At 32.5% G+C, this 14,605-nt stretch overlaps 1 protein-coding gene across 1 annotated transcript; it reads left to right on the top strand.

The window, feature by feature from the left end:
- Window positions 1–5,415: 5,415 nt before the first annotated feature.
- Window positions 5,416–8,848, top strand: LOC112708893 (protein FAR1-RELATED SEQUENCE 5-like). The gene is made up of 2 exons (XM_072201963.1): window positions 5,416–5,910; window positions 7,781–8,848. Exons 1-2 carry the CDS (start codon window positions 5,416–5,418, stop codon window positions 8,846–8,848), a joined length of 1,563 nt encoding a protein of 520 aa, XP_072058064.1.
- The last annotated feature ends 5,757 nt before the right edge of the window (window positions 8,849–14,605 follow it).

Raw genomic sequence — 14,605 nt, 5'->3', positions numbered from 1 at the left:
CAAAATTATGCAAACTTCATGAGTAAGACAATGTTTTTCAATTTGGGTAAGAGATTATCAATAAAAAAATACAAAACATGAGATTGAAAATTTTAAATTCTCCTAACATAACATAAGACATGAGGATCTTTTGAAACACTAATTGAATTTTGTTTTGACTTCGAATCAAGTGCTTGTTTCAATTTGTAACTAAGACAAACGGATAATGTACTCAACATGTACATAAGAAGATGAAGCCGACAAAAATGAAGAAAAAGAAATGCCGAAAAAGAGAAAGAAAAAACACATCGACAATAAAGATGATAGAAGAAGAAAAAGCACGAAGGAAAATGAGAAGAGAATAATAAGATAATTTTGTCGTTTCAAATTTTATTTTATAATTTTTTTAATATAATTTTTATTTGGTCCTTCTTAAAAATTTTAATATAATTGATCTTTTTTATTAATTGAAGTCTCTTAATGATCCTTGGCACATATTTTTCCATTAAACTTTTACTATATAAAACATAAATTCTAAATATTAATTTTTATCTTTTTTATCATATAAAAGACTTAGCTTGATTTTGAAAATAATACACTAATGAAAAAAAATAAATAATTTACTCTTATAAAATATATTATTTTTATATTTATAAATACAAATATTTATATTTATAAAAAGTTGTCTAAAGTAAAAAGAATTGTAAAGTAATAAAATAAAAAATTAATTATCATTACATTTATAATTTTTAACGTGTATGAGAGTCTTAGTATTTTTATTTAAAGAGGTTCTCATGTTATTAACTTTTTTATTTTAGAAGGGCTTATTCTAAATTATTAATTATATGTAATATTTTAAAATACTTTTTTAAACAAATTTACTATTTAAAATTTTAAAAAAATTTATCAGTTTAATTGTAATTTATTACCATGTAAAAAATAATTTTCAATTTATGATTGAAGTTAGAATCTGAATGAAATGGTGGTACAGAAAGTTTTTTATTGTTTTAAATCTTATCAAATTAAAATCATAGATAAAATTGATAACACCACCCAAATCCATATGTATCTATTGTATATAAGAAGATAAAGTTGACAAAAATAAAGAATAAAAAATATTGAGAAAGAGAAAGAAAACATCCATAATAAAGATAATAGAAGAGGAGAAAATACGAAGCAAAAATATAACGATAAAAAAAAATAACAGAATAATTTTGTCATTTTAAATTTTTTTTATTGGTTCTTTCTTAATATAATTTTTATTTGGTCCTTTTTAATAATTTTAATATAACTAATCTTTTTTATTAATTAAAATCTCTTAATGATCTTGACACTAATTTTTTCATTAAACTTTTACTATATAAAACATAAATTCTAAAGATTAATTTTTAGCTTTTTTATTATATGGAGGACTTAGCTGGATTGTGAAAATAAGTCACTAATAAAAATAAATAAATAATTTACTCTTATTAAATATATTATTTTTATAAATATAAATATAAATATTTATATCTATAAGAAAAAAATTTTTTAAAGTGAACAAAATTATAAAATAATAAAATAAAAAGATTAATTATTATTATATTTGTAATTTTTATCATGTATGAGAGTCTTAGTATTTTTATTTAAGGAGGTTCTCATGTTATTAATTTTTTTACTTTAGAAGAGGTTGATTCTAAATTATTAATTATATGTAATATTTTAAAATATTTTTTTGAACAATTAAAAAAATATCAATTTAATTGTAATTTGTTACCATGTAAAAAAGAATTTTCAATTTATAATTGGAGTTAGAATCGAATGGAATGATGGTGCAATTTTTTTTTAATTATTTTAAATTTTATTGAATTAAAACTATAAATAGAATTGATAACACCACTTAAATCTGTATATATCCACCAACTTCACCGCTATTTAGAAACGCATAATTACTCGACCAAGTGTGAGAGTTGGAATCGGAGTGTATCCACCTCACCTGCTTGGTATATATATATAATATATAATTATAATAGGTACTATTATATATAGAAAATTGATAGAAACAATAAACATAAAAACATATGAGATTATAAAATAGAATTTTGAGTGAATACTTAATTTGGTCTTAAAATTCAAATTGTGTATTAATTAAATTTTTTATTTTTGTAAATGACTTATTACGTTTTTTAAATTAATAATTTTATATTCGTTTCTGAGTGATGAGATTAATATGTACTATTATTAAGGGATTTGAATCTTTTAAAGTTTGAATTTTATTTTAGAGAGTAAAGTGTGATCTCTCACCATTGATTTTATAAATGGGACCAAGAATAAATATAAAAGAGAAACTATTTAAGGGTAGAAGATCACACTTTACTCTCTAAAGTGAAATTCAAACTTTAGAAGATCCAAATCCACTATTAAGTGCCAACTTAATATTCCAGTTGTACGCTAATATGTTCAAATTGGTCCCAAATTTATTTTTTAATATCCAAATTAGTTCATTTTGAATTATAAAATCCTAACCCTCCTTCGCCCCCAATTTTCATCTCTTCTCTTCAGTTCTTTGTCTTTTTCTCTCCTATTCATCTTTTGTTTATCTGTTGCATGAGAAATCTCTTTGATCTTATTCATCTTTTTGGAGTCCTTTTCCTTCTTTCCATCAGCTTTTTCAACATTACCTTCCTCCTTTTTCTTTAGTTCATTGTCTTCATCGTCATTAAGGCTGCATTTGTTTCTGAAAACAGGATAAAACAAGACATAAAAGACAAAGATATGGAATTTAGTATTCTTATATATTCTGTTTGGTAATAAAATAGAACAAATTATGAAAATATAATTATTTTTTTATTCAAAAAAATTTGAGAAGAAAAATATAATTATGAAAAATTAACAAAAATAATGAAAAAATAAAAAATAAGTTGTGTTCCTTTTTAGTGTATCTGTGTCCTTCCTGTCAGGATGGACACAAAATACACTAATTCAGTGTCTCTTGACACAATGTCTCTATCCATGTCTCATCTGTCAAACATGATTTTATGTCTTTATGTCCCTGTCTCAGTGTCCCGTCCCTGTAAACATACGCAACCTAATTAAATCAACTTTCAATTGAAAAAATTCTTACAACATTATAAAAGTTTCTCCTAAAGTCTAAGATCTAAGCATGCATAATGATTCAAATTGATGTACATACATCAATGTGTTTCTAAATAAATTCATACACAAATAAATATGTTGTTCTTTACCTGATTCTCCTGGTAAAAAAGGAGGCATTTGGTTTCTGACTGGGTCACAGTAAATAATTGACCTCTCTACGATGATCAAATGTACTATTTATCATCGTTATTCTTGATTGTCACAGTCACCTTCTCGACAACTAAGTACACAAAATAGAATCTAACACCGAATTGCTCAATCATGCTGACATCAATGCTGGCCTACAATGTCTCCATGAATTCTTTTGTCGCAGATCTCGCAGTTATTCCCAAATTATTCACCAGATCTATATACAATAAGAAACATATCTTTTATGAGGAGAAGGTTTCTTTAAGTTCTTTTTTGTGGAAAATATTATTGATGGTGGAGACATTTAAAAGATGAACTGTAGATAAAAAAATAGAGAACAAAAGATAAGAGATGATTAAAATTAGGGATGAGAGAAGGTTAGGGTTTTATAAGTCAAGATGGGTTGATTTGGATATTATAAAACAAATCCTAGGATCAATTTGAATCTAATTCAACTTTTTTCCACCTTAGTGTACAACTAGAATGCCAAGTAGGCACTTAATAGTACACATCAATACCATTAAGATGATAGTTCACTTAAGGATGAAAGTGAATTCATGTTTCTTAATTTAAGAGACGTTGTTAATCATTTACAAAAATTATATATTTAATTGATGCATACTTTGAATTTTGGATATCAACTTGGATATTTATTCTTTAAATTTTAGTCAGTACACATATTTCATCATTCATATTTACTCTATCCACAAGTAAATTTTTTTTATATCCGATCCAAATTCAACTTTGATTTTATAGGTATTAGATAACTTGCCTTTAGTTTTGAATTTTGAATCGATTAGTCAAACTAAATCAATTAAAAATGGATATCCATATTTAGTTCTGTTCTTAAGTAAAATCATCCTATATTTGAACTGGCGATAAACACTAAATCTTCCAAAAATTGGTAAATCAAACCAAACTAAAAATTTGATAGTTTTTAGATTTGGAATATAGCAATATTATTTTTGGTTTGAAAGAATCATAAATAAAACACAAAGGGACAAAACTAGTAGATCCTCAAATGTAATAGAGGAAAAGGCTATGTTAAAAAAAAGTACTTTGTCGATAATAAAGGCAAAAGGTAGAGTCAGAGCAAAGACACTAATAGTATGATGAGAGACAAAGTTTAGGGTGATGCAAGCAAAAACAAATATAGATAGGTGATAATGGCGGACTTTAGCATGCACTTGGTAGGAAAAGGTGGAGCATTCACCTTTCACTGCTGACACAGGTAAGTGTGTAGGTGTTCTGTTATTTGGTAAATTTTAGTGTGACCATTAGACTATTAATATATTATTTAACGAGATAGATAAAAAAATATTAATTACAATATTGTCCTTTTTTTGAACAAATGGGCATATGGAAGAAAAAAAGAAGGCACAGTATGGGTTGGGCTCGGTTATCTAGTTTTGGACTAGTCCATTGTACATGACCCTAAGAAAAAAAAGAAGGCAAAGTTGTGCTGTGCAATGCCTCATGTCTAAACGTGAAACCCGTTTCTCAAACCCTAACACTAGCTAAAGTGGTTGCAATGCCTCGTCTTCTTCAATGCTTGGATAATTCAGTTGACTTAAGGAGATAGTTTTAAAATTTTTTTTGATTCAGTGGATGGAATTTTTGTTGGAGCTTGGATAGTTGCAGTCGTTACTTTCTATGTTTTCCTACGGTACTTCCGCTACAATTTGATGGTAAGTATGTTAAGACATCAGTTTTGAATTCTAAAGCAGTTCGTTTATTAGTATGTTATTGTTTATTAGTGTATTCTTGTTTATTATTTATAATAGATCTTTTCGGAGTGTGATTATAGTTTAGAAGTTTTTCTTTGAAGCACAGAAAAATCATAATACTTTGCGCGTAGGTTTTAAAAGTAGAATGGTGTTAAACTGTTTTGTGAGTATTTTTCTGAAAATAATGTTAAGAACGTATTTGATCCCTAGTGCAATTGGCAAAAATTTTTTGAAGAAGCTATTTGATCTTTTCACAATGTAAAATAGGTTGAAGAACTTATCCGATGTCTTCTGTATAACTTGCATGATTTAAATTTTTTTAGTGAGCTATTTGATATTCAATAGTGATTGAGTATGATATACTGTTGAAAGTATTGAATAAAAAAATTGTTGGTACTGAAAGCTAGTTTGATATTATATATAGGCGTGCTTGGATGAGGAAGTAATGGACCATTTCGTGAGTTCATTGTTTTTGCAAGATGAAAATGTGCGTGCCGACAATGATCCTTTGGCATGGGAGGACATTGAGGGTTGTCGTGTTTCGGAAAATTATGCCGAGGAAGTGCAGGGTGTTGATAGTAATGTCGATAAATTTTTTAATGACACCTTCTATGACAACTGGGATGAAAGAGCATTTGACGGTATTGATGAGCTTGGGTATATGAATCTGAAAGAAATAACTGCAAGTGAGGTTAGGTTGTTACATTTTCGGGATCAGACTGTTGCATTTTCTTTCTACCAATTGTATTCAAAGATGAACGGTTTTGCTGTTAGAAAGAATAGGATTAGAAGGAATGTCAAAAACGAGGTGACACAACAACAATTTATTTGCTTTTGGGACGGGTTTAGAGATACGGGGCCTGAGAATGATTCCCATCGACGCAAATGCGAGCCAAAGCCTGAGCCTAGATGCGGATGTCTGGCTGAAATGCGTGTTCATGTACATGTCGAAAGTGGTAGATGGATCACTTCGTACTTTCAGGATGAGCACAACCATGACATGCTTGATGATAGATTGATGATGCGTGAGCATCTTTCCTATCTTTTCCTAGTGAATTTGCATTTAAATTGTTGAGTTTAACCAAGAATTAATTATTTTTTAGCCACTATTGATGTTGCTTTGAGTCGTGTGCAATTATGTTTATTTTAGCTATCATTCGGCTAGATCGATGGAGTTTCTGCAGAGAAAGAGAAGAAGACGAATGATGTTGTCAACCCTGACCTCTCTTCACTCAAACCTGAATATCTCAAGCTATAAAGGTCCAATGGATGTGATTCCAGTGGTGTTGAAAAGCTAACTTCCAGAGCTTTCCAACGATATATAATATTTTATACTTCTTCTCCATCAACACTGCCAAGGCTGCGCCTAACTTGAGATTTCTCAAGTTAGGCGCAAGAAACAACAACAACACGCAACATGTGCTCTCCTTCAAGTAAGGCGCACTCCCATCTCAAGTAAGGCGCATTGCCTCCTCTTCAGTTCAATTTAGGCACCTTATGTGGTGAACAACATGAAGTTAGGCGTGGATCCTAGTGAAGCCAAGTGGTCCCCACGTTACAAGGCGCGGATTAGTTAATTAATTCTGATTTAAATTTAAGTTTTATTTTAAAATAGGAAAAGATATTATTTTAATTTTAGTAAATAGATTTTAAATTCATTAGAATTAGATATAAAAAGAAGAAACTTTTCTTCTGGGAAATATTTCATTTTTCATTCCGTAATTTACAGTTTACCTGAATCCTTGTTTTCCTCTCTGAACCATGAGCAACTAAACCTCCACTGTTAAGGTTAGGAGCTATGTCTATTTGTATGGATTTATTCTATTGTTTTTCTATTTTAATTCATGTGCTAATTTATATTTCAAGAATTATTTTCGTTTCTTATCTTATGAATTTGGGTGGAACGGAAGTATGACCTTCTTTCTAATTGAGTTCTTGAACAACAGCTTGAAAACAATTTTTCCTAAATTCTAATTATCTGGACTTAACGGGATATGTGACATATAATCCTCTTATATTTGGATAATTAGGATTTTTGTGGCATAATAACTAGAATTAAACTTCACCTCCTAATTGGAATTAATTGACTAAGGAGTTGGCGGTTGATGAGAGTTAGAGGAGACTAGAAAGGTCTAAGAAATTAGGGTCTAGTCACATATAGTTTGCCATGAATTAAATCTTACATGACTAAAATAGTTAGCAAGAAAAGTCAATTCAGAAAATAGATAACTCTGAAGCCTTAACTGTTTCTCCATATATTATTCACAACTAATTTACTGTTTGCTTGTTTAATTCTCTGACTCACTGTTTAATGCGTTTGAACCTTCAAACACTATTTTCTGCTTGTCAAACTAAGTAAATTATCAACCATTGTTGCTTAGTCCATCAATCCTCGTGGGATCGACTCTCACTCACCTGAGGTATTACTTGGTACGACCCGGTGCACTTGCCGGTTAGTTTGTGGGTTATAAATTCCGCACCAATTGACCATTATGCTTCCCGGGCATAAGAACATGAATGATGCCGCCATCGATTAAATGAATCTAATGCTAAAAGTTGGGATCAAAACACCTTAGATATATTCATCGTTTGTGCACACTGTGAGTGGATTCCAAAATGTACCCTTCCTGAAGAGAGATATGTATAACCAGATAGTGAAGCAACGGAGGGTCATAGGGGGGATGTTATGTGTTGTCTGAAATTCTTGGAGTCAATGGCTGAGGAAAATCCAGGAATGTTTGTTCGATACCTAGCTGATGAAGAAGGTCGTTTGGTGCACCTTATTTGGTCGGATAGTTGTAGTCAACTAGACTATCATTTTGTTTGGGGATGTGTTAGCATTCGATGCGACTTATTGTAAGAACAGGTACATGTGCCCGTTGGTTGTATTTTCTAGGGTTAATCATCATAACCAAACCATTGTGTTTGCCGCAATGCTTGTTGCGAATGAGAAGGAGGAGACATATACATGGTTGTTAAAACAATTTCTTGAGGCTATGAAGGGCAAAGCACCAGGTTGTGTAATAACTGACGGGGACAATGCCATGAAAAAAGCAATCGAATCTGTGTTTCCGAGTGCTTACTATCGGTTATGTGCATGGCATTTACTTAGGAATGCAACCTCTAATCTTAGCAATCCGACGTTCACATCTGAATTTAAGAAGTGCATGCTTTTTTATTATGAGATTTCAGAGTTCGAAGATTGGTGGGTCAAATTGGTTACGGAGCTTGGTCTTCAACATAATGAATGGGTTTGTGACTTGTATGCTAGGAGGAAAATGTGGGCAACTGCTTACATTCACGGGCATTTCTTTGGTGGGTTTCGAACAACATCAAGGTGTGAGAGATTGCATTCTATGCTCAGTAAATTCGTGCACTCTCGACATAACTTGAGAGGCTTTATTGAACAGATCTTGCGATGTATATGTCAAATGAGGTTAAGGGAAGCACAAAGTGAGTTGGCATCTGTTGTTGGGGATTTAGTGTTGCAAAGTCCACTACATGCATTGGAAAGATCTGCCGCCAACACACTGACAAGAGAGATTTTCATGTTATTCAGGCCAATGTTGACAAGAGCTTGTACGCTAAAGGTGTGTTCATGTACATTGACACCAAGTTGTGAGATTTATACACTATCCAAGTCAGGAAATCCTAATAAAGAATGGAACGTGTCTCACTATCAGGACAGATCAATATTTAAGTGCTCTTGCTTCAGGATGGAATCACTTGGCATACCTTGTGATCATATCGTGGCAGTTCTAGTACATCTTGATGCGAAAGAGATACCAAAGAGTCTTCTTATAGATCGATGGTCGAAAAATGCTCGGTTAAAAGTGTGGGAATTTATGGAAAATGGACCCTTTTGTTGGGAATCTTGATACCCTGAAGCTCGGTTGGATTTGAATTCCTGTGTCCGGTCAACACCGTCACGAACACAAACTTTGCTACTCGTTCGCGTTGATCCCTTTCTAAATAACATAGGTTAGAGCCCTCCGCCATTCTTCCTATACATCGTTGTAGGCCGCCCAACCAAAGGTGCGCTCCTTTTGGGGGGTTGAGAAAGACCATAAGCGCCGACGAGGCTTATGCCGGAAAGAGAACTTGAATCGACTTGAGACGGAAAATGGATACCTTGAGATGAAATTAGACGTTGTGACTCATCATGGGTTGGTAACTTCGCCGTAACTTGTGGTTGTGGTAGTGGCCAATCCTGTTTTACCTTCCATACAAAAGAGAAAAAGGTTACCGACACCCAGAAATATGATTTTTAAATAAATTGTTTCATTTAAAAAGAGTTGAGTATCTTTAAAAGTTTTATCATCTTTCAACGATCCTACTACTACACATATTAATATTTTTTTGGTAATCCATATTTTAGAACAACAACTTCATTTTAATATTACAAATCTTTAGAATCCAACAATACAACTGGGCTGTTTTTGCTATAAGTGAGCAATGGATTCAATTTCACATATTGTGTCTCATTTAAAGGCCTAAAAAAATCTATATGTAAACACAAACATCAACAAAATCTTGAACTATGAACAAACCAAAAATTCAGCAAAATCTTAACTATTTAAAAAAACAAACTACCATCATAAAAAAGGGACCAACAATCTTTAGGAAAACCACATGTTTGACCAAAAAAAGAAAAGAAAACCACATGCAACGAGGGAACAGTATAAAAAATAAAGTTCTTTATACCCATCCTGATGACCAAGCATGGAGTGGCTTGGCCAGCCAGTGTCACCATGCGACTGCTTGTTGCTAGCGATATAACCACCTTGGTCATCATCCTGAATGGAGACGTCAACGGTTCTCTCGAGGTCAACAAAGTTGTGGCAACCTGCGACAAAATGGTTCGTCATGGGTGTACTCATTGCTGGCACGTTGCCGGCGACTTTGGAAACATCATTCTCTGCTCTTGGCCTTTTGCTGGCTTCAAATGCTACATCCTTGACACCCTTGTGAAATGCTGTTGTTAAAGTTATGCTCAATGACTGCAATAGTGGAGTATAGTATGGATAGAGTATAGTCACGTTGTTGTTGACGCCCTTCACATGCATCCATCTTCGACGTTAGTACTTCGACAACGGTAGTTAGTTCTTTCAGAGTAGAGATAATATCGACCTTCACTAGAGTCTTATCTTGGGATAAAGACACGAAAATATAAGTCACATTTCAACAAGATTCAATCATGCCATTTGACTCGGGTGTATGGAGATACTTACTTCTTGACAAGGTTGTGTTAACATTGCCCATTCCGATATTTGAGGCATGTCTATGGCCACGAGGATCTCTCCTTCTTGAGTGGCCATGGGATCTCTCTTTCGTCAGGCGACTCTTCCTCAAATGACATCTCTTTTCTTTTGTGTGTGAATATGTTTATGCGAGTATATGGTGAGTGCCTCTTTTAATACCTTCTAAAGGGTGAGACTAATCACCAATTTGCCATGCAGGATACAAATGGTCACAGTCCCATTTCCAACTTACAAAGGCCCAAATAATTGGATAAATCTCAGGTAATTGGTTGGGCCTAGGATGTTATAGCTCCTAAGCATGATTATACGTCAATATCACGAGACTGTCTTGAGCAGAGTTGCTGCTATTACATCATACGAGGATTAACGTAGATCATTAATAAAAAAAATTTATGCAATCACTTACTAAGAAACGATAATACATAAAATATAATTTAGATACTGAAGTACCATGTCATATGATAACTCTTCGTGATTGTGGGCCCAGAATTATGCCTCATTCTTTATGCCTCAAACCAATTTATTGGGCTATGTGCTGACTATATCATGCTATATTTTATATCATTATGTAATACAATAGAAGACCTACGCATAGTACCATATTATACCCATAACTCTTATGTAAATGAATTACTAAGCTTAACTTACAAATTATAACATGCTCTTTGTCCCTGTTATTAAATATTTTTGTTTAACTACCAAAACCTATAAAGCTACGATAACTAATCCCTTGATCACTATAATTGGGGAATAAGAATGATTCCTCATTGAAAAACAAATATGGACAAATTCTAGACTACACTTTGGCGGATTTTTTTATAGATTCTACAGATATCCCTGCACCATCTGTCATCCTTAAAAATATGGTACGAATAAAAGTAAGTCTACTAGCCAACATCGCAAACATCACATAAAAACATTAATACAAACAAAAGTCTCTTTAAGTTAATTTTTTTCATCAACATGGCATGCAAACTCAACCTAGGGAGACAAATTACCTTTAATGCTAAACATAAAAAAGAAACTAAATGATTCTAAGAACATAGCCCCTCACAATCTTATTGGGGTCATGAGCTGAATAGCTATGAGCAATATCCTAAAGATGCTTTCTAACTTAAACAACGATATTCTCCCTTGGCCAGCCACCCCGCTTGTGGTTTACTCACGGACGTCCGTGACTTTGCCACTTCTGAGCCCACATCCTAACTAAGCTACCAATAAGGGAGATAGGTGTGGTACCTCGGACTATAGGATCCTCACGCTGCCAAAGTCAAGTAAAAAGATTGAATTATTATCAAACTAAACCGGTGAAGATTTTTTTCAGCATATTTCATTAAAAAAGGTCTTCCTTACCACTCCACTGATGCGCAAGTGGTTGAAGGACCCTTCCAAGTGGAGCCAAGAAATAACCCAAGCACCAGAGCTATCACTGAATCACATACAAAATGAACCGCGCTTGGTGATGCATGTTGGAAAAAAGTGAGTTTGATATAGCAAAACCAAATGAATTTCTTATTCAAACATATGAATACAACCTTGTATTGCAATTGGGGACCCCATCGCCTCTCCTAATTGGCCAACTACTCAGGTCTGGTGGCGTGAAAGTTCGGATAGGCCCATAGCTCGATGAAGTCATCATTTCATAAGCTTTCCAATCTTTGAATAAAAAACAATTCAATGTTAATAACCTATTAAAGGCTTGTCAGTCATTTCAATGTATATGAGAAAGACCCAAACAAAAAAATTTGTTCAATATCATTATTTGCATAAATTTTTCTCTTTCAGTCACCATTTTTGGATCCAGGTAGGAGTCCAAGTGGTACACTGTGTTCATGTCATAATCAACCACCATGCAGTACCAATGCATGAAAATGTCTTCAATGGGTATGAAAATCTGAAATCAACATTAATTTAGTAAGAGGGAGGAACCTTCGTCTTACATGAAAAAGAAGGCATACAAATTAAACTCTTTACTAACATGTCTAACGAATCTGCTTGGTTTGACCCAAAAAGGGACATAAGTCTCAGTTAGTTCCTCAGTAGATAGTACTTTACTAACGTCTTCCTGCAATTTCCAAATTAATACATCAAAGCAGCTGAAATTAACTTCAACATACTAGAGCTCTATTATGGTACTGACTATTGAAGAATATACAAACGCATCGCAAAGCTAGGAGGGAGACACAAAAAATGTGGATGCTTCGTATGCTGTATTGAGAAGGTGTTGCGCACGGCCACCATTTTTACAACTCTCCCATCAATAGGACGGCCAGGGACCAGGCTTTGGATATGGCGCCTAGTCAACCTATATTGTACCGTCCTCACAACAGTTTCACTGCATCACGAAACCGCTTTGCCTTGGCGTATTTATAGTCGCGAATCTCCTTCTTTGTGACATCAAGGACGAGGCCTAGCATTTCAAAGGTTGCATCTTCTTTGGCAGCTTTTTTCTCCTGTGAGAATCGACCCTTAGCAAATAGTTCACCATCAAATGGGTCACCCGGAATCACCACATTAAACCCAAAAATGGGCTATCGTCTTTTATAAAGCGTTCCTGCTTGAAAAAATAAGGACCCAAAATTCGAGTCTCGTGGCAAACCTTAACAAACTACTCCTCCATATCATTCACAATGGCAAACTCAAAGTTGAGCTCCTCTGCCGGAATAACAGGAAGCCCTTGCATCAGATCCCAAAAATAAACAACAAAATTTACTCACAATCAACTTTTGTTAAGGGGCACATATCATCTATATTTAAAAAATTAATAGGGACTAAGGTTTAAAAAATCAACGTGGAATTATTACTTACATGCAACAACTAGACGACGGCGAACACCTCGACACAACAAGGAGGGTTTATTTCTAGAAAGAGCTTCGCGATTGCCGCCACTCATTTCAGCACGGGCAGCCTCCTCTGAAGAAATGGATGACATTCTTGACTTGAAGCACATAGATGCATGTTCATAGCTATTGACGCATTCAAATTCCAAGAAGGTAAAGTTAGTGACCTGTTCATTGGCCTCTTTTCAACTTGTGAAAACATCAGGATGATGTCCCTTGGTTACAGCAAAGAAGAGGAAACATTTAAGACTTTCATCCATCTTGTTCTATTCTTGTACAACTCACTCGATGTATAGTGGAGTGAAACTAAAAATATGCAATTCTCAGAGGCAGAACTACAAATATATATTCAACCTAATGGATCTAAAGGCTTTTTTTTTCATTTTAAATAGGGCCTTGCATACTTATAGCATGTGGCCTTCAAATACAATTAACTATAAGTTGTTAACAATTGAAGGCCCAATACACTTTTTAAAAAAATTCTAATACATTTTTTATTGATCCAAAATTCAATACAAATTTCTCTTATTTATGAAATAAACTCCACGTCTGAGGGAATAAACAATTTTTCTATAACCTATAAAAAGTTTTCTGGTAACAAAGCAGGAAATTTTTTGCCACGTCACTAAAATTTGTACTACGTGTTGACAATAGAAGTGTGACAGCATCGAAGTGAATGCTTCACTTTATCCTACCAGTGCAGGTTAAAATTTACCGGTGATAATACAAAAGATGAATAACAACATATACATTAATAAAGAAAGAGGTGGTGTGACTTGTGAGTAGAAGTAAATTCAGATAATAAAAATTAATTTTTTAATTTTTTCGATTGTTTGAAAAATGTGATTTTTTTATTATTTAATATTTTTTTATATATATTAATTCTATTTAAAAAATATAAAATGAGAGATCGTATTTTACCAAATAATTAAAAAAATAAAAAAATCTATTCTCTAAACAATTTGAGTGAGGAAGAAGTTGTGACAAGACATGAATTGAAGATGTAGAATTATGGAAGACAATAACAAACAACGGTAAATGCATATATGATAGAGTGAGTAAATTAAAGAGGAAGAAAGTTGGAGTTTTGACTACTAGTAGATCAATTGTAGATGATAAAATTCTCATATTAGGATTAACATAATATTTGAACTACCTTTATCTAACAAATGAAAGTTTTTTTTTATTTATAAATTTTTTTTTTAATATTTTCTTTGTTTATATAATAAATTTTATTTATTTTTAAAATATTAATATAATATAATTAATTTAAATTAAATATTTATTAAAATTAAAAGATTTAAAATATACATGTTTCAGATAAAAAAAGATAAACTTAAGAATTAAAATACAATTAAACTTAAAAATCTTTAAATCAGTGATCTAGTAATTAGTAGTTGGTTTGGTTATAGTTTATAAAAACCTTGGTCTAAATTTTTTATTTTATTATTGGTGAGAAAATAGAGTTTACTTAAAAATATTTATAAACGGTGTTTAACAGGGAGTTGGAGACGCCGTTCTGATGAAACAAAAA

The sequence above is a fragment of the Arachis hypogaea genome, chromosome 9 (genome assembly GCF_003086295.3).
Source record: "Arachis hypogaea cultivar Tifrunner chromosome 9, arahy.Tifrunner.gnm2.J5K5, whole genome shotgun sequence".
Classification (NCBI taxonomy): domain Eukaryota; kingdom Viridiplantae; phylum Streptophyta; class Magnoliopsida; order Fabales; family Fabaceae; genus Arachis; species Arachis hypogaea.
Note: the sequence above shows the minus strand (reverse complement) of the source record. Positions and strands in the feature narration are given on the sequence as shown.

Bases quoted from the DNA above. Each gene is read 5' to 3' on its own strand.
- LOC112708893 (XM_072201963.1), top strand. From the start codon at position 5,416: ATGGACCATTTCGTGAGTTCATTGTTTTTGCAAGATGAAAATGTGCGT. The intron at 5,911-7,780 runs GTACATGTCGAA...GTAGTCAACTAG, and splicing joins TGGCTGAAATGCGTGTTCAT to ACTATCATTTTGTTTGGGGA.